General features: G+C 35.5%; 1 protein-coding gene across 1 annotated transcript in view; it reads right to left on the minus strand.

Annotated features, from left to right (window-relative positions):
• LOC133837250 (IDLSRF-like peptide) overlaps positions 1 to 26,333 on the minus strand; it is a 72,146-nt gene that overhangs the window by 4,759 nt on the left and 41,054 nt on the right. The window contains exons 3-4 of the mRNA XM_062267935.1: positions 6,607 to 6,735; positions 1,544 to 1,742 (exon numbers count right to left, since the gene is read on the minus strand). Coding sequence (XP_062123919.1) covers positions 1,544 to 1,742; positions 6,607 to 6,735 — 328 coding nt within the window. The remainder of the gene's footprint in view (positions 1 to 1,543; positions 1,743 to 6,606; positions 6,736 to 26,333) is intronic.

Raw genomic sequence — 26,333 nt, forward strand, 5'->3', positions numbered from 1 at the left:
TCACCTTTATATGAGAGGTAAGCCTGTTGGACCTTTGCTTGTCGTTAGCTTGTGCTTTATGAGTGCGTTTTCGCCATTTATCACATTTACAGTTCGTCTTAGTATACCCTGTAAATTTGGTAGGATGAGAATTAGCAGATGTGAACTAGTTGAAGCTTTAAAGCTGACTGAAGACATTTTTTTAAGCAAGAAATATTCTGAGAAAATAAGGTCACACAAACTGCCTGCTCATATTTTCATTTTTTTAATTAAATAACAACACTAAGTTATACGGAAATGTATTATCTGGAATACTACGCAAATCCTCGTTATTTAATATTCGACAAGAGACAATAATGAGCTGCGTGTTTTGAATGAATGTCATTGAAACATTTTAATGAGTGTGACTAAATAAACCACAACAAATGTTGTTATCTTTATAATTAATTATAATACAGTTACTGTTTGGCTTCCAAGTAACAGATTTTTTACGTGATATTCTTAATAAAGAATTCAATGAGATGTAAAATTCTTAAGAAGTGTATTATAAAAGAGGGTCCAACTTCAAAACAAGATGACATTATGGAAAAATGTAAGATAGCTAACAAATTGATTTATTCATCTTAATTATTTACCTTTACATACACTTTTTTCTCCGCACTTAAAATTAGTTACCCAAAGAACAAAAAAATTTACCTAATTATGAGTACTACAAAGTATTTTTAGCGACAAAGTCTCCGCAAGCCCGATAAGAGAACGACTAATTAAATTTACTACACTCTTTAAGACGTGTTTAATAACAATTTCGCTCTTTTGTGAAAAAGGACCTTTTCAAGGACAAACATACTATACAGAGATCGATGCTGCTGCTGTAGCTTGCTGCATAACCATATAAAAAGTTTATAGGTTGGCAAGTACCCTGAGCTCTACTTGAACATGCATAAATTGTGACACAACTTTGCCAACATTGTACAGGGTATAATAAGCCAAGGGAACAAAACTCAGTGTGTAAAATGTCAAGCGTACAGCCGAAATAAGCAAATAAACAACAAGCAAAACAGAAGCCAGACTAAAAGGGAAAAGGAAAATGGTGAAAGGCACGTAAACGGGTGACAGCATAAGATATTTTAAAATTTCATAACATTTTTGTGGCTGGTGACCAGAGGGAGCAACGGAGAAGGAGACGGAGATGGAGATGCAAAAGGACATACGCATAATTCAAGAGCAGCGTCAAGGACGTCGCTGGATGTTGCACAAAACAAAACAAAAGGCCACCAGAGCAAAGGGGGGAGGAGAAAGGGGAAAAGGATGCTGGACTCAAAGTAAAAATAGCTCTGGGTAATGCAAAAGGTTATTTAAGAGCTTTCATTATTTATACTATTTTTGGTAACCAACTTGCTCGAGGGGTTTATGCAACTCGAGGCACTAAATTAAAATTTTGTGCTTCATGCACGACAGCACATGATGCTAAAACAAAAGGATTTCTCTCTCTCTCTTTCTCTCTTTCTATGTTTTGGCACTCGGTTTGCGGCACCCTCGAGCATTTTGGGTTATCTGACCTTACTTCATTAGATGCAGAACGGCGCAAAAGTCCTCAATCGTTTGTGATTCACTCAAAGCAATGGCCACCGGCTCAACGCCTCCCATTGGGGCAAGGGCGTCACGTGCCTTGCTGCCAAATAGTTTCTCCAGATAATTGGGTCCATGTGAGGCGATTAAGCTTTGCAAAAAGGATGCAGTCTCCTCCACCGGCGGACGCTTGGCTGCACAAAAGAGAAGCGAGAAGAAGCAAAAAGGAAAACGTATAAATAATTATTTAGCTGTAATTGAGTTTTAACCCGTTTCAGTTTTCAAGTGCAAAGTTCGTGTGGGAGTTAAGTATTATGTTTGCAGCTGCTAAAGATACTTTCTCGTGGCCATAATTCACTTTTTGATTACGCTCATAATCGATTTTATGTACTTATACTGCATATGGCCGCAATAAATTTCATTGTGTTTTCATTCACAATTGCACAATCAATTATTAACAAATTGAAAATTGCAAAATTAATTACCAATGCAGAGCTAATTGAAAAGTAAGTATACTCCTCTGTACATATTCATTTACATTTATTTCATCGCTTTGTCTGCACTCCCTGAACTTTATATCGATGTTAATCTTTTATGTTTATTGTCAATATCACATTTATGTGGTTAATAAAGTGTGTGTTCGATATTAAAACATTATGAGACCTGGGAGTCTTTGTCTTAAGATTAAAAATTAAATTATTTAATTTAAATTTATTCTATCTGCTATTTATTCTGTCTGCTATTGCTTAGCTTTATATACATACATCAATTTGCTATTTAATTTTGTGAATCAATTTAAATTGCATCCAATTAAACTCATTACGATTATTATCAAAATTGCATTTATACACTTTTATTTGTAAAATGTAAATTTACTGTAATAAATTAATCATTTATGTATACAAATTATCAATGTTAAAGATGTGGTTATTAAAATGTTTACTTACTAAAGAAACCATTCGAAAATATAACTAAAAGCAACTATTAAGCATCTCTTACTCAAGGCATGCTCTAGTGCATAAAGTTTCAAAGTTTTTGCATATAAATTGCAAGTGGAAAAGTTACAGATCCTTTAGCAAATTATTGTTATTTATATGTAGCCCAGCCTCAAAGGTGCAAACTCAACACTATCTCATTCTTGCAGACATTTAAACTCAGTTTTATTTTGCAATTTAAATAACAACATCCAGAGGCACGTGCCAAAACTTAAATAGGGTTTTAGTTCATTAAATATTTGCATAGGAACATGCAAAGAAATTTGCCAAATTCATTGGACAATGGCAACCACTTTTAAATATTTAATGCATGCTTGATAACAAGAAAGTTACAGTCGAGTGTGCTTGACTGAGAAATACTCGGTACTTATTTTAAGGAGAAGCAAAAACAGTGAGGAGCCAATATTATCGTTAAAATACATCAAATTAATGTATCGAAAAATACTAAAATATACCAAAAGTTATATTTGGTATTTCAATATGCTACAGTTGGGTGTGATTGACTGAGAAATACCCTATACATATTGTTTACAAAAGCAAAATAGTGCGAAGGCGATGCCATCGTAAAAATATACCCAATTAATATACCGAATAAATACTAAAATGTACGAAACTCTTTATTTGGTATATACATTTAAAAATATACTATAGAGTAAAAATATACTAGATTGTCAACCAATGTTTAAGATTTCTCGAATAATTTCTAAGACTATCTAACCGCAACCAAATTTTCAAGAACAATCCTTCTATACCTTCCTTCTTCTTTAATACTGTATAGATAGCGGGTATAAAACCCCAATTTAATATTAATTTCGTAGTTTGAAACCCAATGGGAAACTAAACCGAGACGTTGCTTGTTATACAATTTATTTGTCATTATTTAAATGCTCAACGAAAGCAATCCTTTATTTGATTTGCATTTCTTCTGTATATCGGTCAGATTGCCAATGTTTAAAGGTCAGACAAGAGTCAGTAGAGCAGTCAGTCAGTCAGTGAGTCAGGGGACAATCAGTCAGTCAGTGAGGCAGTGAGTCAGTGAGTCAGTCATTCAGGCAGCTAGTCAGTTGTTAAGTTTAAAAATACAAAGGAAGCACCGCTTGACGTTGGCTTTTAAGCCAACTGGCTGCACTTTTGAACCCTAACCCCTGTCGACATACATATGCTGGCTGTCTGTTGTTAGCATTTTTAATGGTTGCAAGGACACGTTAGCCTCGCATACAGCGTGGGTGGGTGGGTGTGTGTGTGTGGGCTGATTCAGTTACTGACTGTATTTGTTATGCAAATGGCGCAGTTTGCCAGCATTTTTTTTTTGCCTGTTTCAGCTGCTTCTGTGTGAACATATCGCCTGGGAGCGCCACATTTCTATATACATTATATCAGTTTGTGTGTCGTCTGTTTGCCTTTAACTTGTTACATATTCAAGCGATGTGTATCTGCACTCCAGATAGAAAGAGAGAACCCTACGTAGCATTAGCAGGCTCTTTGACTGCCCGCAGCCTTGCTTAACGCTCCCAGCCCTTTTTTTCTTTTGCTATACTAAACTGAAATGTTAACTTTACATTTCCCTTCTCTTTTATTTTTTGTATATTGTTGATAAAAAAAAAACGATGTATGCAAAATTATGTTAATTTCCCAGGGGTATTCGAGTGCAGCGCATTAAAAGTTTTTCCAATTTTATTGCAGTTACTCGTACAACATATAAATATTTTCCTTTTTTTTTACTACAATGTGTGTATTGTTTTTGCATTTGAACAATACTTGAATGTGTGTGGAACTTTTTTAAGTGGACTGTTAAGCATTGGAAATATATGTTATATTAGCAAAATTCTATTAGTTGGAGGGCAAACCATTTATTGCAATTTCATAAGCAGAAAACTTGCTGAAATTACTTTTATTTTATTGCGTTTGAAACGCTTAAAGCTAAGTAAATCTCACAGGAAGCAAATTTAAATCTGTCTACAGCACACTTGAAACATTTTTAATTAAAAAACAACCTACTTTCAATTCAAATTCAATTCTGATTTCAATGCCACTTGCTACCTGCCGCATTTATAAGCCAAGGCGAGGCGCTAATTATTATTCATTAATAAACACTTTTAGAATGGCGTGCCAAGGCAAGGAGGAACTAAGCCAGTTTCAGTTGCTCGCTGTGCTTCTATAAATTAAGGCAGCAACAATTGGCTGAGCGTAAGATTGGGAGGCCAAAGAAGGCGGCCAAACTGACAAACGACAACTTGAGCTTGCCATTTAGCACCCCCGGAGATAGACAGCGGAAGCCAGAGAAAGAAGAGAAAGAAGAGAAAGCGTAGACGACGAAGAAGAAGAGTGCGGAGTTTTGTAGCGCATAATTTATCAAAGACATTCGAGCCTGCTGCTATAACTTGCGACCGACACTTTGTAAATGATTTCATTGTCGAAAATAGTTTTTTCTTTCTGCGTCCCTTGGCAATTCTTTTGCGGAACAATGGCACACGGAAAATTTACGGCAAACTGGCGTCCTGACTTTGTCCTGGCAACGCATTTTGCTTCGTCGCGACTTTCAGTCAACTAAATTGTGGCAATTAGTGGCAACAATTTGCCGTTTGCTTAAAGTTTCGCTCATCCTTTTGCTGCTGGGTTTGCCACCCACAAAATTACTCGCTCAATTTGCGCATTGTTTGTAGATTTAAAATTTATCTCTTGACTCTCTATTTATAGGCCAGCAAATATCTTAATGGCGGTTTGTGTAACAATTGTTTGGGTGACTTGATGTCACAACTTTTATCTGAAAGGTACTTAATAATTGAGTAAGAAATTCTGGCATTGATTGATGTGCAAAGTGTTTAAAAGAAATTTTTATATTACTAAGAAACTTGCATATTAATTTTTGTTAATAATTTAAAATAAAAGTTTACTATGGTTCATTTTCATGGCTGTGAAGATAAAATAAAAGCATAGTTCTTATATTTTTTTTAGAACTTTGTACCTGCCTGAAAATTTGAATTGCAATAAACGCCCACTGCAAATGAGTCTTAGCTGATTTAGCTGTCAATCTAGTATATTTTGTATTGTACAGTTTATTTTTAATGTAGTAAAATAGGCTTTGGTATATTTTTAAACAAACATGCATATTAGTAAGTGCTAATAATATATATAAAAGTTTATTTTTCATGGCTATGAATGTATATCTATCTATGCATCTATAAACTATCTTTTGAGCAAGCAACTGTATCCTTCATTGATGTGAGAAGTATATTTATATCTAGTTAAATTGACAACAAAGAAACTTACTTATTAATCACTGCTAATAATTTAAATGAAAGTTTACGTAGCTTGAAGCATTTCTTCTTCTTGGCTGTGCATACAATATGAAGACTGCATCCATCAACTGTTTTTTTTATTTTCAGTGAAACTCAGTCATTGTCGAAAAGTTTTGTTGCGGCATGTTTTACACATTAAATTCATGCCGCAAAACTTTCAACGTGCAAAACTGGACGACAAAATTGAAACTTTTTGATTTGCTGGCAAAAGTTTTTCAGCTTCTGCTGCTGCTTGCCTCTGTATGTGTGTGAGTGTGTGTAGAGCTAATTTGATTAGATTCAGGCCAAGAAGAACTACACGAACATAAAGTCGGCAACTTGTGTGCGAAATCTTGTAAAGTGCAACATCGTGTTACAAATTCAACTGAGTAGCCCAATCTCTGGATTTGGCAGTGTTTGGCCTGCTGGCCATGTAAGATATTTGTGTCCTTGACATTTCTGACACACACACACACACATATGACTCTAACAGGCTTAATTGGAATACGGCCTTTAATTTCCTGCCCGGGATTCTGGTAGCAACATTTTGCCAATTTTAAGCTTCAATCGAAAATGTTGTGCCAGATTTTTGATTGCATTCCTAGGGGGCACAATTTCGCTTGGCATTGATTAAGCCAAGACATCAAATGGCCAGATTAATTGAATTATTTGCGCTTGTTTCACTGCAGTTTTGTAACTAATTATTGTTATGTCTTGTGGCCAACAGCTCGTATGCGTAATTTATGCAAAGCCAATCGAAAACTTTCACAGTTCATCGTACTTACCCGCTGTGCAAAGACGCATATCCTCATCATAGCCATCGGAGCAATCGGGCGCACCATCGCATAAATATTGTATGGAAATGCAATTACCATCGACGGGACATTTGAATGGCTCGTACGCATGGCAGGGTTCTGAAAGGAGGCAAGAGAAGCAAAGCAAAAATTCCATGAAATACGCGAAGATTTGAACACTCAAATAGTCATTTCAAAATGAATGATGTCTGCGTTCGCTAGAACGCCAAAAGTCAATTTTAAGAAAAGCAAATCAAATCTGCAAATCTCAGATGAATTCGCATTTTCAATTCAAAATAAATAATTACTTTTTTTGCTGCATAAAGAGAATAATTAATCAATAATTTTGGCGTATTTTAAATATGAGAATTGTATATGTGACTTCAACTTTTAGTTTTAAATATGTAAACCCCAAAGGATAAAAAAACACTTAATTTAATGCCCAATGGTTGTATCTTATTTTGCTATATATTCACACATATATTTAACATGTCAAACAATTGTACAAATTCCTCTTTATTCCCTGTCTTTGCTGTTTACTCGTTACTTTGGGGACCTGTAGCATTGCAATCGCATTTGCGCTTGTTAAGCGGATTTATTCAACATAAAACACAGAGACGCTTAAATCCATATACATATGTATGTCTTTTCTTTTTTATTTGCTTTTTTATTTTACGGCAGATTTTGTTTTTGTTTTTGCGGTTTTAACTCTTGTTATTTGCATTCTGGAATTACATATATTTTACATTTGTCTTTTTATTGATATTCCGAGCACTTGAATTTTTGGTTAAAGTTGCATAAACAATTCAACAACTTGCCAAGAACTATCAAAGTATAATTGTGCTTCTTTTACACCAAAATATGCTATCTTGTTTATTCTCGCATCACTTTATTTCCACCTGGAGTCTATTAGCTAAAGCTGCATAAATTTGAATTGCAAAAGCAATTTCAACATGTTGACGTTATTTATGCAACTCCAGTGAAACTTGCAAACAACGAAGGAGAAGAATATACTAAAAGGAAATTGCAGCTAAAGTTTAATAGAAAAAATGTCAAGTGCCAAGTTGAAAACTCGAGCATTTAGCATTTTGATAAAGTTTTCAATCTGGATATATTTTAAAATTGAATTAAACTTGGGCGCAAGCAATGCTCTATAAAAGGTCAGGTAAATGGCATCAGGTAATTCTTTTTAGCTAATATATTTTAAGCAGCTCTTTTATGGATAAAAAACCAAAAGACCGCACATAACCGTAAAGTAAATGCGGTGCAAAAAACCAAATGTCGGAAAGTAAACCTCTTTTTGGCACGGCTACATTAAAGCCAGACAAATGAACATAAATACCTAAGCCAGACGGGAAACACACACATACACTAACACACACATACATACGCACGCAGAAATAGCAGCGCACAAATGGCAGTGAAAATTGCTGGTGAAAAGCTGAAGTGAAAAGCTTTGCTCTTTTGTCCCTGGCCACGTGCCTGGGCGAAATAAAACCAATTTACGCAGTGGAAATAAAAATGCTGGCGCAAATTCACAGTCAAAACACAAAAGAACCTAAAAACACAAAACAACAGCAGCAACAGCAGCAACAACAACAACAACATCGAAGGAAAAACATGCGAAAATTAAAATACCAAATTTTTGAGCTGCGCTCCATGCATGTTAACAAATGGTGCACGATATAGGCGAGGAAAGCACAACGAAAACAAAAGGCAGGAGCAACAGCAAAAGGACAACAATAAATTCAATTAACTTGCGCCTTGTTTGGGTTTCATTTTGATTTCCTTTTCTCTTCACTCAACAGAAAATGGCCTCAGAGTGCGCTTCGACAGCTAATGCGCATTTAAGGAGACTTTTATGAAAAGTGAAAATTAGTGAATGAAATTGAAGGGGAAAAAAACAATTGCAAAGATGAAAATAAATTAATTGCGTTGATTGTCAGTTAATGAATTTGCCTGTTTGTCTTTTCCATTTAACAATTAAGTGCACATTTCTGATCCCTTTTTATACTCAGCATACAATTTGCAATAGGGAGTGATTAACTTGCTTAAACATCATCATTTTTAATGGTATATAGCGCATCTGCTGTTTCAGCATATCCATTTCAAATACTTGTTTTCATTAATCAATTTTTCATTAATATTTATGTTGTAAATATGCTTTTGTTTGTGTAATTGTAATTGCCCGAAACGCATTTAATTCAATTTAATATTCTGTAATTAATTCAGATTATGTTATTGCTAACATAAATTAATTAAAAGGCAGTCAACATCAAACGTTTTGACTTGATTAAATGATTTTATAGAAGCAGATATATTTGTAATTTTAAACATTGAGTTTAAAATACAATCAAAGGTACTGTCAAATATGAATCTGATACAAGAATACACGAGTTTCAGATAAAAAAATTCTAATTAAAGTAAAGACCTTCTCCTTTTTAAATTATGATAGGAGACAATAGATTATGACAATAAATTTGGAATCATGTTTAGAAATGGCCAAATTATTTTAATCAACTTTAAGCAAGCTTACTTCATTTAGTCAATTAAGAAATCAATACCTAAATTACAATTGAACAATTAGTCAAATCATGCAATACTCATACGCAGCGTATGCAAATCATTTTCAAACCATTCAAAACAATAAGCAAGTCGCTTACAAAATCAAACGATTATCGTTTAACCTCAAAGCAACTAAATCAACACAGAAATTCGAAGGGGCAACAAGGGAAAAGGTTTGTGTGTTTGTATCTTTGGAACAACAACGTAATACAAAGTATTTTCCAGAGAATTGACATAAAAGCGACTTTAAGTGTGAGCATAAAACGTTTTGACAGCTTTCCCAATAAATGTACGTAAGTTTATTGTGGCGAACCCTTTTTTGTTGGCAATGTTTTGTGCTGTTGGTTTTTGGCAGCTTTTTTCGTGGTCCGCAAACCTTTTGACCTTTACATGAATTTTCGCTGCGATTTCTGCTACGCACACACATAGACATACACATACTCACACACAATAAAGCAAATCATCATTCAAGTTGGCAACTTGGCAAAAGTACTTCGTAGTCGCACTTGTTTACTTGCCAAGTGAATGAATTATGGTATTGCTCCCTTGGCTTGTCAATTATCACGGTCCTCTGGGTACATAAATTCCAATTGTTGCAACATCAAATGCTAATGAATAGCTCGCGGCTTCAGTTCAGCTTTCTTATGTTCCAAATTTGTATTCTATGAAATTTTGCGTTCATTGACAGCAGTCTGAAAATTAAGTAGTCTGGCGCGTGCAACAGGGCGTATGTGTGATAAAAGGCCAAATGCTTGACAGCCCTCAAAATTATAGGCCTCCTGCTTAGCTGCTCTGTGGGGAAAGTGTACATTGACATTTTCACCAAAACTAAGTGCTTAAGCCCTTGAAATTACAGTCATTTAGTTCACTTTAGTTGAACTTGAAAATGTGGGAGTGTCTCTTGATAATTATACCTCAATTTAAGAGTGCTTTGAGTGAATGAATTTAAACGCACTTATGCTAAGCAGTCTTAAGGTTTTAAAGCAGCTCTAGTCAACATAGACAACTGAGATTCAACTAGTAAGAAAACTAGTGTCGAGACGAAATTACATACTGAGTGCGACTGGAAAAATCCGCTTTCCGTTGGCAATAATAGCAAAACAGTGCCGTATTATGATATAAATATATCAAAATAGTATACTGAAAATAAAATTCTAAAATATATCGAAATGTATATATGGTATGTTCATATAACGAGTGCCATCTCGTATCGTCTCGAAGTGTTCATACGGAAGAATATTGTTTTGAAACACCTTAACCATTACTTATTTCAAACAAAAAATATAACAAATAAGAACGCTACAGAAAATATGCTCGACTGTGAGACTGTTACCTCGGATGACGAATATATGTACTTTATGGGGTCGGAGATGATTTGTTCTGCAAAAACAGGCACAAAGTTAAGATACCCTTCTATCCTATGGGTAGCGGGTATAGAAATAAATTAACAACAACTCTTTATCGTTGAATTCCAGCTTAAATCGACCAAAACTACAGACAAAACGTTTAGAATCAATTTATGTACAGCTGATAGATGCAACCAACTGTGTAGCTGACTATAGATATCTACACATTCTTCTTCAGATTTCCTTCCCATTCGTTCCCATTAACAAACACTAGTGCTGTCCCCAAAAAAATGCCTATTGATTGAGCAGAACACATTATGTGCAATGAAGTGAATAAACAAAGTACTTCGGAGCAGTCAATAAAGTCTGTTTGCTTGACTTGATTTTAAATTCTGTATTTGTTTAAGGTAAGAGGCAACAAGTGCGCACAAAAGTAGGCAACTGAAATTTTCGTAGTTACAATTTCGTCTTCTTTAACCTGAAAATAAATACAAGCAGAGCCTTTGTGTGTATGTGCGCTTGTTGCCTTGGCATGAATTAATTTACGAAAAATCCAGCAGACCAAATGAGTTGACTGTGTTGAATGGAAATGAAAATGTGGCCGAAGCTTGTCAGCTGTGGCTATGGCGGTGGCGGTGGCGGTGTTTTCTGCTGGCAATGTACACTTAATAAATGTTGCATAAATGTCACAGACTATGGAAGACGACACGCACCTGTCAGAGCTGTAATACACACACACACAGTGTCACACACTGTGCTGTGTTCTCTTGTGCCCGGTTGTGAAGAATATTAAGCATGCGAGCGCACACACAATGTCCGGCCAAAAGCATAAACATAAAAGCCAAAATAGCATTTTGTGCTAAGCACTGCACGTGACACGTTGCCACAGACAGGAAAAAGCAATTGGAATTGGCATTGAAAGCCCTGAGCTGATACTGAGAAGCTGAGCAAACTGTGTGTTGTAAGATGAGAAAAGTGTTCGTCTGCATGTGTGTGTGTGTGTGTGTGTGTGGTAAAAAAGTGTTGACACATGAGGCGTATGCGCAATATGTGTTGTCCCCATGTTCAATATACGCCTGCCAATTGCACTCGGCCTGTCACACGCAATTGCCAAGGTGTGCCCTGTCATGTGGCAAAGTTGTGGCAAACTGTCTTTCTTGGCTAGCGGATAATAATAATAATAATCCCAGTTTGGCGGCAAGTCAATTACTCATCTGACTAGATTCCATCGTGCAACTGTTGCAAAACAACATGACTCATCGAATTTTGCGTGGAGGTAAAACGAACTCATTCTTTGGCCAAGTACTTTGTGTGCTTCCTGCGGGCAGACTAAGCATATTCTCGACCACAACACAACATGACGTATACGCAATAGAAACTAAATAATTATACACGCTCGCACTCACACACACACACCCTATTATAAGTGTGCTCTTATGAAAATTACTTTCCTTCCGTTGTGCCTTTATCGTGTACATGTTTCCCACCCTTATACATGTATGTGTGTGCTGTTGTTGTGTTGCCTTCAGTTGGAAACTAGTTTGATTGCATATAACTAATTGTTTTGCTTATAAATTAGCACATTTGTATGCACTGCCACGCTCAAGAACGACAACAATGCTGACGTAATTTATTATAGCAACCGGAGACATGCATCTTCCAGCAGACACATAGATAGACAGACATTACATAGAGATAGAGACAGAGAGAGAGAGGAAGAGAAATATATCTCTAGTAGTGGAGTAAGAGTTCAAATGGTACGTGTAGAGCCGAGACATGTTGATTTGTTTCATTCGCTTTGAATTGAATGTTCTAATGGCACGAACTATGTCTTGATTATAATACTCAGCAGCTGCAGCTGAGACGTCTTTCTACTACTTACTCCTATACAATAGTATAGATAAACAACTATGCAATATGGGAATTCTAGCAATAAAATAACGCAGCTGCAGCAATAGCTGTTTGTACAGTTTGCTTTTGCGTTTGCGTTTGTGGCTCACAGTCAAGTGGGTGAAATCCCCGCAGCGAGTGTTGTACGTCAACTGTTTGATATTGTAGTTCTGCAAGTAAATATTCAACAATCGATAAAGTGGCTACATCTTCGCTTCAAGAGAAATACAAAACTTTGCTTCGAGGTGAAGTTTGTTACGCTGTTTCAACCATATTCATTTTTTGATTGTTATTTCTAAAAATACAGTTGCGATGTTACAAAACGTATCAATTTATATTTTTAGTCTTCTTTGTTTATTTGATATTTCTTAAAATGAATATTTTAAAAACCTTTTTTTAAAAACCTTTAATTAAGGGTTTCATAGAACTTGAGTAGCTTCTAATTATAACGAGAATTTCGCTGAGATTATCCGCTGTTCATTTACTTCGACCTGCACAAGTTGAGCTGAACTCTGACCTACGGAAATTGACCACTTTAGCCAACTAAATATTTAATAAGCAAGCAAGACAAGATAGCCAAAGCACACATATTGCGTATACGCAACAAAGTGCAAGTCATATCATCCTACACACATACTAAGTCTCTGGGCCATGATTGTGTTCTCAAATACAAAGTATAATTAAATTTAATTGGCTTTATTGCGAATGTGTGTGTATTTATAGAATGACGTAGACTTGCTACTAATATTCATTATAGCCTCCCAATTTTAATTAATTAAATTATTTGTACATTTTGCTGGCCAGATAATCAGCTAATAATACCGTTTGATTAACCAATTAACTCGATGTCCAAGCAAATAAACAAGAGAATATAGAAATATATTATATTTGACTTGAGTAAGACGATATGCTTTCACTTTGCACAAAGCTTTCAACTGAAAGCCATACGTGTCGTATGCGCAATATATATTGTGCTGGCTTTGTCACGTCAACTGCAATTTACAGCCAGCAATTGCAGCTTAGCTGACTCATGCAATTGCCCAGGTGTCAACTTGCACTGCATTCGCCTCGTTTTAAGTTGTTGCTGTAAAAGTTTTACAAGCAAAATAACAATGGAAACAATATCAAAACTACAATTTCAGATGCATGATTTATTTCGTTTTATTATTGTCCGCTCGTAGATTTGTATTACTATTTTGTTCTTTTCGTTTTTTTTGCTGTGAAAGGCGTGAAAACTGTGGAAAAACGATGCCATAAATTTTGCACTTTTATTGACGCTAGCCTCGTAAAAAGTGCATTTGGTTTAGCGGAAATAATGCTGGCGAATATGCGACTATAAATTCTTGGCAAAAAATTGTATGCATTTTTCCCAAGCGTGTGTTCGTGTATAAAAACGTGTAAAGCCGTAATCGTAAATTACATTTTCTAATAGCTTAGCCGGATGTGTGCAGAACTAATGCAATTTATGTGAATCGCTGCAGAACGAACACTGAAAAAATGTACGAAAAAAATGACAATCTAAAAGGGAATAATTCTTTCACTACTTTAACTGCAAACGTATTTTCCTCTTCTTTAAAAGAAATCTTCTTAAATATATTAAGTATACGCCTCGCAGGCAGTTCACATATGTGTTGACTCTCTTTTTTATGTTGCCGCTTGCAATTTGTTGACAGGAAATGAACCGGAAATTGTGCACATCATTAAGTTGAAATGCAATTTCCAGGTGCATTTTTTAAGTTTTCCTTCGGCCATGAATATAAATATAATATGCAATTTATTCTTTGCCCCAAGCAAGGCAAAAAATTTCATTAAAATAAAATGAGAATTGCATTTTGGATGAACGAGCACAGCTGATTAAATTAAATAAACAAATTTCGAGTTAGAACAAAAATGCGAATCAAAATTTGAAAGTCTCTTGATGCAAAATAAATCGTTTAAGGCTTGAACAATCGCCACCGTTTCTAGTCGGTGCAATATCTCAATTGATGTTGGGCAACCAACCAAAGTCAGCTAACTAAATTCTCCGTAAAATGGTTAGTACCAGCTTTTTTCCCCCCGTTGGCATTCAGTGCAAGTCAACCGCAAATATTTTCAACCACATTTTCTGCTAGCTGTTGGTTTTTGATTTGCGTTTTGCTCGCTTTCTGTCTCTCTCTCTTTATCTCTCTCTCTCTCTGTGTCTCTTAGTTTTGCTGGCATGCTTTTATTTTTTGCGTTCAACACGCAACAGACAAAACAATGTCATTAAAGCAAAATAAGCGAACAGAAGTAAACACTCTCCCACATCCTTCTATGCCTCTCTCGCCTCTCGTCTTCTACAAAAACGCCCCAAAAATATTCACAAAATGGCTGAGCGACCATGTGTCAGTGGCTGCAATCAACCAAACTGCCAACAACACACACACAGACAGAAACACTCACACACACACACAAACAGACAGCAACACTCACACGCAGACAATTGTCCATCGGCATTTTTCTACCCGCATCACATAGTGTAGAAGGGTATTATAACTTTTTTGCCTTCAGCGAAGGTATACGAGTAGAGTAGTCAGAAGAAGATTTCTTTAACCACATAAAGTATGTATTTTTGATCAGCATCAACTGCCGAGACAATAGCCATGTCAATCTGTCCGTAAGCCCGTATGAACATATAAGTAGATATCAAAGACTATAATAGATTGAGGTATAATATTTAATTCGACAGCACTTGCTATGACTCCTGAAAATTTGGTTACGATCGTATAAAAATTGTAGAAGTTATTTAGAAATAATTTTATATGACAATAAACAGCTTCAATTGTTGCCTTTTAGTTGCTTTGAACTCTCAGGTATATTTTGAATGTAGTACCATATTAATATACCAACTTTAGTCTTCAGTATTTTTTTGTATTTTTCGCTATATTGTTTTGGTCTGCCCGTATACATAAACACATAGATCTCAAATACTATAAGAAATAGATCTATAATTTTTTGAATGGTAAAGTATGGTATTTTTTGCACTATATGGTATAAGTTGAGTGTAGTTCTATATCAAATATAGCCTTTGGTATATTTTCAATATTTTTGTGATATATTAATTCGGCATATTTCGCACTCTTTTGCTTTATTCACAATGTGTAGCGGGTATCTTACAATCGAATACACTCCACTGTTGCTTTCTAAGTTGTTTCTATTTTTTTTTTTTGTTGTGTTGTTGTGGGTGGCAGGCTGTCGACTGGCATCGGTGGCATGTGGCATGTGGCATGTGCTAACAATGAACAAACTACACCACACCAGTTAAATATATACAAACACACTCGTATATATATATTTGTACAGTCAAAGTTCGCATTAGTCGAAAATAAACGTTATACGTTGGCTAAAACTACAAATTTCGTAATTCGAATGCAAATTTCGCGGGTTTCATTTTACACAGCACTTACGCTTGAGTTTGCCAAATAAATAGCTTAATTAAACAAACTTTGCGACAAAACGCTAAAATAAACGCATCGTTATTTGGATTGTTTCGAATTTCTCGCATGGTTCTTGTTACTGTCATAATTTAATTTGATAAATTTCATGGGAATTTGTGATTAGCTAGAGTATGAGATAGTGCAGAGTAAAATGAGAATATTTACTAATACTAAAAATAGGAAAATGGTTGCCTCATAATAATAATTAGAAATCGTGTTAGAAGTCGGGGAAATTGAGATCTATATAGAAAATTACGTTGCTGATTCACTTTTGAGTTTTAATTAGATAAATTCACATAACATTATTCTAAAAAAAATGATTAATAAATAGCTACGATTTTATTGTTCATAAATTTCGCATAATTTGTGAATCTGATAAACACATAAAATTGAAGTATATGCGAATTTAAATTATTAGAAATTGTAGACTAATCAAAATAAATACATATTGTTATGGAAAAATATAATATAATTAAATTAAATGTTAAGCTTTAAGCTTTATGCTTACTATTAAATATTTAGAATATGGAAATAAAGATACACATATTTTAAATAATAAGAAATTGAATTCGAAATAAATTAGTTGATCATAAAAAGTAAATTCATAATAATGAAATGAGATTTTAGAGACAAGGACCATAATTTATACTATAAGCCTTAGCTTGTATTGATAGAAAATAAACAATTAAATGAACAAATAAATGTTAATACACTAGTTGTTATATTTATTTAAGTAACAACCAAACATTAGCTAAAAAAATAAACATTAACAACTTTAGAACAATCAAATTAATAATGTTTACAGCTTTTCTAAACGAAACATTTTCGTTTTCCATTACATTTTTTTTGTCTGCCATTTACAATTTAAAAGAAAAATAAACTAAATTGTCAGCAACTTGTTTGCTTTTCTGATGTTAGCAAGCTGCCAAACGAGTCGATTACAATTGTATGCAATTCAATTTGTTGTTGTGTGTGTCAACAACTTTTCCACTCACTTTCACATGCAACAGCGAATCAAACTCAAACTCAAACACAAACACACACACACACACACACACATAGGCGCACTTACAATTAAGTGTTATATGCCCCAAAAACGACAAGTGACTAAACACGATTGATGTTAAGCCAAACAGCTCACTTGTAGAGGCACCTGGCAGCCATTCTGCTATTGAGTTCCTCTAACTGAATGACACTTGCGATAGTAAATGTCCATGGCGTTGTGGATGAAAGCAAAAGGAAATCAAGCAAATTGGTGGAATTTCCGTTTCCTGCTTTTACTGCGAGTATAATGCCATGTTTGTCAACGATTTTCGTTTTTTGGCTGCTATCAAAAGCTGTGCACTTCTCTCCCTTTGAATAACAAAGGAATAAATGTTTTGCTTTTTTATTACCTGACATTTTTGTTAAAGAGTCATAAAGGATGCTTTAATTGCCCGCAAGAAGCGCATTCAATTGTCGTTAACAGTTTGTAATAAAAATTGAACTTGTTTCTGATTTAGCGTGGCAAATGCGTTGATGTCACATTTGATTGCCCATTCGATTGTCAATTGCGAATTTAATGGACTACTATGTAGTAGATATATACTTAGCAGTGCACAGTGGTTCCGCAAGAGGCCAAAAATCAAAAAAAGTGATAACAAAGAATAGAAAAAAATTGCACGCAAATTGTCTCTAAAATGTTCAAACTTCTTGATGGCAAACTGGTTTTGTCTGGAAATCTAACGGGACTTTCTAAAAATAGAATGCAAAGCGTAATCATGTGTACATTTTTGCAGTGCAGCTGTACTAAGCAAGAATTTTTACAAAACAAAATTGCGATTCAAAGTGGTCAAACGTTTGTCATAGTGATCCGATTTTCATTATTCAAAATGCATTTTGAAGTTGAAGGTATTTACTTTAAATGTATATATTAAGAATTAAATAAATCCAACAAATTTTTTAGTGAAATTAACAAATTCGATTTAATATTTTTTGTATATTTTGTGAACGTATTTTTTATGTTTACCTAAAGTTTTAGTTGTGTTCCCCCCCGATTCCCCCATAGATATTATGTTCATTGTATTAATCAGAGTTTTTACTTAACAAAGTGTTTAAGTCATCTGCAGAAACTTGCCGATGTGTGTGAAACAATTAACAATCTAACGCAACCTTTTATTTCTTCAAGGTCAAACCTGTCCAGCAGAGCCCCTGTGTTTGTTTTGTGTGTTTGTCTTCGTCTTTTCTTGTGGTTTACATTGTGTATAAAACTTCGTAATATTGAAAAATATTTGTTTTTAACTTTTAATTTCATAGGCGACATAAGTCAGTGTGTGTTCGCACGCCTACATATTTTAATATATGGTGCTCCAAAAAAGGCACACACGCTGGAAAATTACGACAAGTAATTGCTGATGTCCAACAAGACTTGATAAACAACGGCTTTAGAGATGAACTGAATGCTTGTATTCAACCAATTGAGTACATTTGCAAAAAATTGTTGATTTTGGATGCGTTATAAACGTAAGAAATCTTCTATTTTACAATATGAGTCTGATTGGCTGACTATAAAGCAGACAATTTTATTGAAAAATACAAAAAATGTACCCCAAGAAAATGCGGAAAGTGCTCCACGCGGACGTCAAAAATTAAATTTTATGGAGTCTTCAACGAGGACTAAGCGTCGGCGTATAGCTCAGCTGGTCGAAATTGATGAGACCGCTGTCTCTGCATTACGCAACGAAACCAAACCCAAAATGTATTGCCAGCGGATCCCACAGAAGTAATTTCTCTTTTAATGGAGACTGGAATGACCAAGCACCAATACTTGTTGATTCGGAATTTTGTAAACAGCAAAATATTATTCGATTTTTTTCCTAGCTATCAATGCATTTTAAGCTCTAAAAAGAAAAGATATCCTGACAACATATCTGTAGACGAATCCTACGCAGAAGTCGAACTTCAAAGCTTGTTTGTAGACGAATCCTCGCAACACAGCCTCGAGCATACTTGAGCTTCAATCTAATGTTATTGAAACAATTGCAGATGATTCTGTTGCTCATCTGTTATTAATTGGAAAATGGGGATTTGATGGAAGTACGGGCCATAGCGAGTACAAGCAAATGTTTTCCAATAATGATGTAGACGACAAAAGTTTATTTGTTACATCTTACTTGCCTCTTCAACTTATTTCAAAAATTGATCACAGAGAAGTGAAGTATCAAAATCAGAGGAGAAATACTTTAAGGAGAAAATAAATTTTCTAATACCTACAGAACTATGTGTCCAAAAGAGAAAAATATTCGTTGAGCATAGCTTACAATTAACTATGGTAGATGGAAAAATTTGTAACGCTTTAAGTGAATCGCATTCCACTAAATGTTATATTTGCGAAGCAAAGCCAACGGAGATGAACAATTTGAATGAATGTTTGGACAAAAAGGTATCAACAAAATATTTCGAGTTTGGATTATCTCCACTGCATGCAAAAATAAGATTCTTTGAATACTTTCTTCACCTTTCTTATAAGTTAGTCATAAAAGTGTGGCAAGCCAGAGGGCCACAACAAAAACAAAAAGTTTTAGAAAGAAAGAGAGAAGTTCAACGGGATTTTCGAGATAAAATGGGCTTAATAGTGGACCAGCCTAGAGATGGCGGCAAAGGAACATCCAATGATGGCAATGTAGCGAGAAAATTTTTTTCGAATCCTCGGTTGTCTGCAGAAATTACAGGCCTTAATGAAAATTTGATTCATCGTTGTTCCACCTTACTGCAAGCTTTGGCATCGGGACACAAAATCAATGTACTCAAATTTAATGAATATGCCCTCGATACTGCGAAAGGGTTAATCAAGGAGTATCCCTGGTACTATTTGCCTGCGACGGTTCACAAGGTGCTTATTCACGGATCTGCTATTATAGAGCACGCAATTGTCTCAATTGGAGAGCTCTCGGAGGAAGCTGCAGAGGCGAACAACAAAGAAATAAAGAAATGCAGACTGAATCATACCCGCAAAATGTCACGAATACTTACAAATACAGACATATTGAATTATTTGCTTTTACGGTCCGACCCATATATTACTGGGCAGAGAAATATTGAAAAAAAAGGACAACTTAAAATTATTTCCCTCAGTTAATAGCTTGCTAGAGGAGACATCCTAAAATTTTTGTATAATTTTGAAGTTACAACCATTGTACATTTTGTTTAGTACTTAAATGGCTCATAAATTGTTATTGTTTAATTATTTCTTAAATTTTATTGTTTGCGGTTCATTGGTTGGCGGATTTTTTCAACTACAAACACTATTTACGAAGCTTGGTAAAACTTTCAGCCCTCTAATGCCATTAAAAGCATTTTTGGCCGCGCTTCCCTACAAGCGGAACCACTGTGCAGTGCCTTAAAGTCGCCTTGACCGACTTGCGACGTGTTTGGGGGGAGAACAAATATTCTACAACACTGTTGTGGCAGAAAATAGCATTTACACAAAATGTCAGCGACATTTTGTTGTGGCTTGTGACAAGGTCCTTTTCGTCCTGTCCTGGTGACACATTTGTTGACCACATTAATTGCTTTGGCGGCCACAAAGGCCAACGTTGCCATGCGTCACTTGCATAAACTTGTGGGTCGACCTTGCACTTGGCTCCTCCAAGCACGTTGCAACTGAAATAATGCTTAAATAATTACCACTTGACGCACACACACACACACAGACACAACTAAATATGACAATTAAGCCAAGCCAGCGTAGAGCATGGCAAAAGACGTGGAAAAAATAATAAATGCTCTCGCTGCGTTGACGTTGAAACCAGGCCAAAGCCAGACAAGTCAACTCAGCAGCAACATCATCATCATCATCGTCACCGTCATCATCGTCGTCGTCTGGCAGCTCATAATGCCATTTAAGTGCAGGCAATTAAAAATGTGGCACAAGTCGAAGCAGCTGCTTAGCTGACGCTATCATTAAACTCGAGCATTTAACACGGCTTCAAAGCAAAAAAAAGGAGTGAAGCTCCATAATGTAGTGTATTTAAAGTCCGTCCTTCTTGACTTTTTTGTTTGCTACCTTTCACAAAAAAATTCCCGAGGCGTCGTAAACACGACACGACATTACCGGCAGGCCAGTTATTAACGAGCGGTAATCATAAAAATTTTGCTTCGCTCCCCCGCAATAAAACAAACGGGAAATGCACAAACAAGCCAAAAAAAAAAAAACTGAGCCTGACTTGAGTCGCTTATTTACGCACGTATTTGCCAAATTCCTGCGGTCTCTGGAGCATTCATTTGAATTAGGCGCCTAATTGAAAGCACGTTAAGCCTGCCAAGTTGTTGTCTCAGCTGCCGTTCGTGTTCGTGTTCGTGATCGTGTTGTTGTCACTCGTTGTAATTGATTAATGAGCGCAACATTCGTTTTGATTAACGCCTCCGACAGCTTTGTCTAGTACACATAAAATAAAATATTATGCATACGCCATGTTGGGAGGCATACAGAACCAGCTAAGCAAACAATTGTTTTATGAAGTGTCACCTGTTCTGTGTTTTATGCTTTTTACATTTTCGACTGAGACCATTTGACATTCAATGCTCAAGAGACAACACCTTGCGTCATAATCATCCCGGATGACAGGCATTTGGTTATCTGTCTCGGCTTAATCCCCACAATCAAATGCATAATACTATTTCAATGCAGTAAATGCCAAAAGTTAAAGCTAAAGTAAATGCCTCATGGTCTGATAGAGTATCAGGGCTGTCAATCAAAGTGCCAGCAATCTCTTGGCTTTATTTTAAATACATTTTCAGCAGCCGCATTATAAGCCAAGCGCTTGCTAATTTCGCACACATGCACGCACACATGAGCACACCCACACACACACACACACACACACACACACACACACACACACACATGTATGGTATACACACACACCAGCTGGGATAACGATAAAACTCGGCACTTTCCCTACGGCAGCTTAACGCCTCACATTTGACTATCTCATGACAATGCTCCAAATAATCCTGCTCACGGCAACAGGAGCTTGTACACACAACAACAACAACACAAAAACATCGAAGCAAATGGGGAAAAAATGAAAATAAGCCGGATGTGAATATGTAAATTAAATCCAGACAAAAAACAACCAACACAACGAGCAACAAGCCGCTCGGCGATGGCGACACAGGTGTGTGTATGTGCTCTCTTGAATGAAAGAATGGAAGAATGGAAGCAGCACAGCAGAGTTAATAAATTATTTACATTAAATCGTTTTGTGCGACTCGCAATGCTTTCTTTAAAGCCTGCCCAATGTTCTCCTCCTAACTCGCATATGTGAACGTTCTCAACCGCCTTCGCAGTTAGCGAAAACTCAGCAACAGCTGCCACTGGATAATCAAGCAACCAGAACTAAATAATGTACAGCAAATTAAATACATATATTTTTGTTTTTTGTTTTTTTTTTTTTGTGTGTGGGAAGTTCTGAGATGAAGCACAAAATTACCAAATGAATATTCATGAGTAAACAATATATTTAATTCAGATTTGTCCCCCAAAGAAAAAGTTTAAAACAAATATATGCTGCCTTTAATGTATTCCAATTTTATTATAATTAAGATATGGTTAAAAAGTTTGTCATATTTGATGACGTCTATAAAAAAAGAAAGAAAAATTCTTCATTGGATTTATTGCCTTAGTTTCCACATTACTTTCAAGACTTTCAGATTAATTCTTTTTTCCAGTGGAGTCCTAAATTACAAATACTTAAAACGCAGCCCTAGTTAACTAAGAGTTGCTCATGAATATTAATGGCATTAAAAATACAATACTAATGAAAACTAAATTACACAATTTCCAATTAAAAATGTTTATAATAGCAACAGACCAATAATAGAAATGCATTATTAAATAAAGTAATAAGCGGCTTACAATTTGCAAATAATTATCAATAATAGAGTAATAAATCGTAAATTCTTTGCACAATACCCAACTCATTATTCGATAAAAATGAGATTATTGAATGAAATACTAAAACAAAGCTGTAATAATTAATAGCAAATTTTTATTAAATTTATATTGAAATGTATTGAATTTTAAACTGATGGCGTTTTATGTTAATGTGCAAGACTTTCTTGCAATATTTACTACTGCACTTAGTACAACATTCAATCATTAAATTTGATTCTGTTCAAATGAGATTGCCTAACATTTTGCGCGGCATGAGATATTGGCGTCCAACGGAGAGTGCCGTTCAAATATTTATGACGAATTCATTTAGCAATAAGCAAATCAATCAATCAATTGAGCAAGGCGACCAACTGCGTCACAGCGTCAACAACAGCAACAACGAGACACGCCCACATTGTCGATGTCTATGCTAAAAGCCTCCCAGGAAATGGGAAAGTCGAATTCGAGGAGGGAGTCCAACGGCGTGGCGTGGCAAATTGCGTGCTAGTCGTCAGCTGGTTGGCAACCCTTGCTACCCACACATTCACGATTCGCGTATCTATCATATCAATCCAAACATTTGATAGAAAACTCGTATTTTTGCACAACATCCTTCGTGTTTTCCCGTTGGCCGCACATTTATCAGGCAATTACCGCGTCGCTTAATTTATGGCGCCGACAAATCCGTCAATTTGCTCTGCAATCCTTCTTCTGCTTCGCCATCATTAAATCCATTTTTTTTTTTTTTTCGTTTTGGTTACGCCCAATAAATTTAGCTTTGCATTTTCCAATGGCATTTGCCTTCTGATTGAATTACATTAAGTTCTGGTTAAGCCTCTTTTCTTTCCCTAGTGCAATATCGAGCTGTTTTCTTTTTGCATGCCTTTTGATTGGCCCACTTAATGGCTTTGTAATGATTTTCGTTATTAGCCTCGGGGACCTCGGGCTAAAACAAGTTGCTGTCATTGCGGACGATGATGGCACTAAGATAGCAACCAGCAATTTGTGTGAACCCCCAAGCACCAAACTACTATTGCCAATTAAGTGCTGTATCGCCATTTGTCATTGTGGATTATTAAGGTTAGTCGGCGATGTTGTATTGATTTGACATTACCGTTCCTGCAGGGCTTTCACATGTTCTCTATGCCGATATGTTTTCGTAATGTTTGTTGTTTGGGGATGTTTCAAAATGTCGGACAAATTAGAAATCAATACAAGCTTAACGCGCGGCTTGTAAAGTTGTTCAATATATGAGCTAAGTAAATTGTCATTGTTAATTTCATTATTGTTGATACTGAATGTGATAAAAGCTATCGAGTATTCGAATTAAAATCAATATGCGACAATGAATTCACGTTTGACTTTGGGGGTATATCAATTAAAGGCAATACCATTCAAATCATAGTGCAATATAAAATCGCTCACTAATTATTCACGAACTTAAAGGTTTGCAAGCCTGGGATTTCTTAGGTGTTGATCGAGTTGTCGAATTTATTCTTATTCAAATTAATTTTTCAATTCTAAACATAAGCCCTTAGCTTGAAATAGTTTTTCATTAATATGGAATATATATTTATTCATCTTTAAGAAAAACTTAATATCAATTATAACAATTCATAATCTCAAGAAAACATTTATTGTTCAATATAATAATTTGTGAATACTTTTTAATTGGCGAATGTTTCAGAGATGTGGTTAACATTTCCGAGCAAAATTTAGGCACACAAAGATAGCTACAAACGGTCACACTCAAATTTGTGCAACTTGCTAAATGAAACCTATATCTCATGTCATTTATTTCGATCATCTGGGAATAGCGCTTAGTCAATGATATTATTAATAATATCAACCTAACATCTATTTTCCGAATTTTCATTTGTGTTTGCTTTTGCAATCGATTATTTCATATCACTATTATTCTGCAATTATGCAAATTAAACTTCTGTTCGTTCTTTTGAAATATTTTTTTATGATAATTCAAATTCTGTTCATTTAAAAATTTGAATTATTAATACCAATATAAGACAATGCATTTATGTTTTAAAATGATAAACATTCTATGAATCAAACTAACTACTATCGCAAATAATTTTTAGAATGTTGAAATAATAATTATTCGTAGCTTGATTTTGATTTCAATTTCCATTAGTATTTGCTTGCGTTTATTTCATTTATTCAACATCTCTTTAAATTGACCATTCTGGTAATTCAACTTCTCTTCTCCTTTCACAAACTATCCATGCTAATGTGCAACCTGTAGCAGCCATTATCTAAAACACTTGTCCACACTATTATCTCCATTATTTTATTAATTTACCAGCAATGCGCCAGCTTAAGCCGAGCTTTCAGCTTAATACTAAATAATTAATAAACTATTCCTTAAGAGTTTAAATGTTTGCTCATACTTTGAAGCACACGGGAGCTCTTAGAGTATCAGAGGCAACAGGACAGCTTATGCAAAATTCGCTCACCACAAGGCGAATGAAGCCTTTTCAACTCTGGCGAAATTCCGACACGGAATGCAACAAAATCTAATAAAAACTTACACTTTAACCCCATTGTTGAGCTCTATAGTGCTTCAGTTTGGCTGTTTAAGTGCCGTAGTCGGAGTCCAAGTCGGTGGCGGTCCAGCGATGGCATGATGCTGTTGCTGCTTAAATTGTTGGCAACGTGTTGCCAAGCCAAAAGTCATAAAAGAACCACCAGCCGCACATTGAAGCTTGGCTTAAATCATTGCCTCCACTAATAATGAAAAAGCAACCGAGAATACTATACGAGTAGAGAGAGATAGCGAGAGTAAAGTGCAGAGGACAGGGGGACTTTTTAAAGCAAAGGCAGCGCAATACAGCGAAACTCATAAAACTTGAGCAATCGCGCATAAATCTCCTGCAGACAAAATGGCCAACTGTTGTTATTGTTGTTGTTGTTTATCTTTGGCCAACTCGGTCTTGGTGCTTTTTTCTTCTTTTCAGTTCCTTTTTTTTTTTCTCGAGTCATGCAAAAGTTTGCATGCGATAGCGGGGAGTATTGGCATTCAGCAATAATAAAAGCCACTGGGGCAAATCGAAAGAACGGAAAGTGGGTGACAGGTGAAAGCGGCGCGTGTTTCATCTGATGGATCTAAGTAAAAGGGGAAAAAGAAATTCAAAGTTGGCAGGTGTTTTATACGGTTCTTGAGTGGCTAATCAAGACAGCCTGATCTCCATATATATGTTATTCCTTTCTATTGAACTTTTATTATCACAAGTAGCAAATCAATGAAGCAGTTTAAAACGCAACTCAATTGACTAGCAAACTTTTGCTTTACACACTGGAAATTGAGGCCTGTTTACAGGGTATAAATATAAATAGCAACTATTGTGACTCTTGTGCGCTATATCTGTTGTCACGTTGTTCGCATAAAACCCTTTAATGCCTGCACCGCACAGTGGTTCCGCCAGTATGGGAGTTGCGGCCAAAAATACTTCTAGTTGTTATATTGCTACGAAATTTTGCCCAAAATTCTATAAAAATATTTTGTATATATAGTAAAAAAATTGTCTAGAT

This window comes from Drosophila sulfurigaster, chromosome 2R (genome assembly GCF_023558435.1).
Source record: "Drosophila sulfurigaster albostrigata strain 15112-1811.04 chromosome 2R, ASM2355843v2, whole genome shotgun sequence".
Classification (NCBI taxonomy): domain Eukaryota; kingdom Metazoa; phylum Arthropoda; class Insecta; order Diptera; family Drosophilidae; genus Drosophila; species Drosophila sulfurigaster.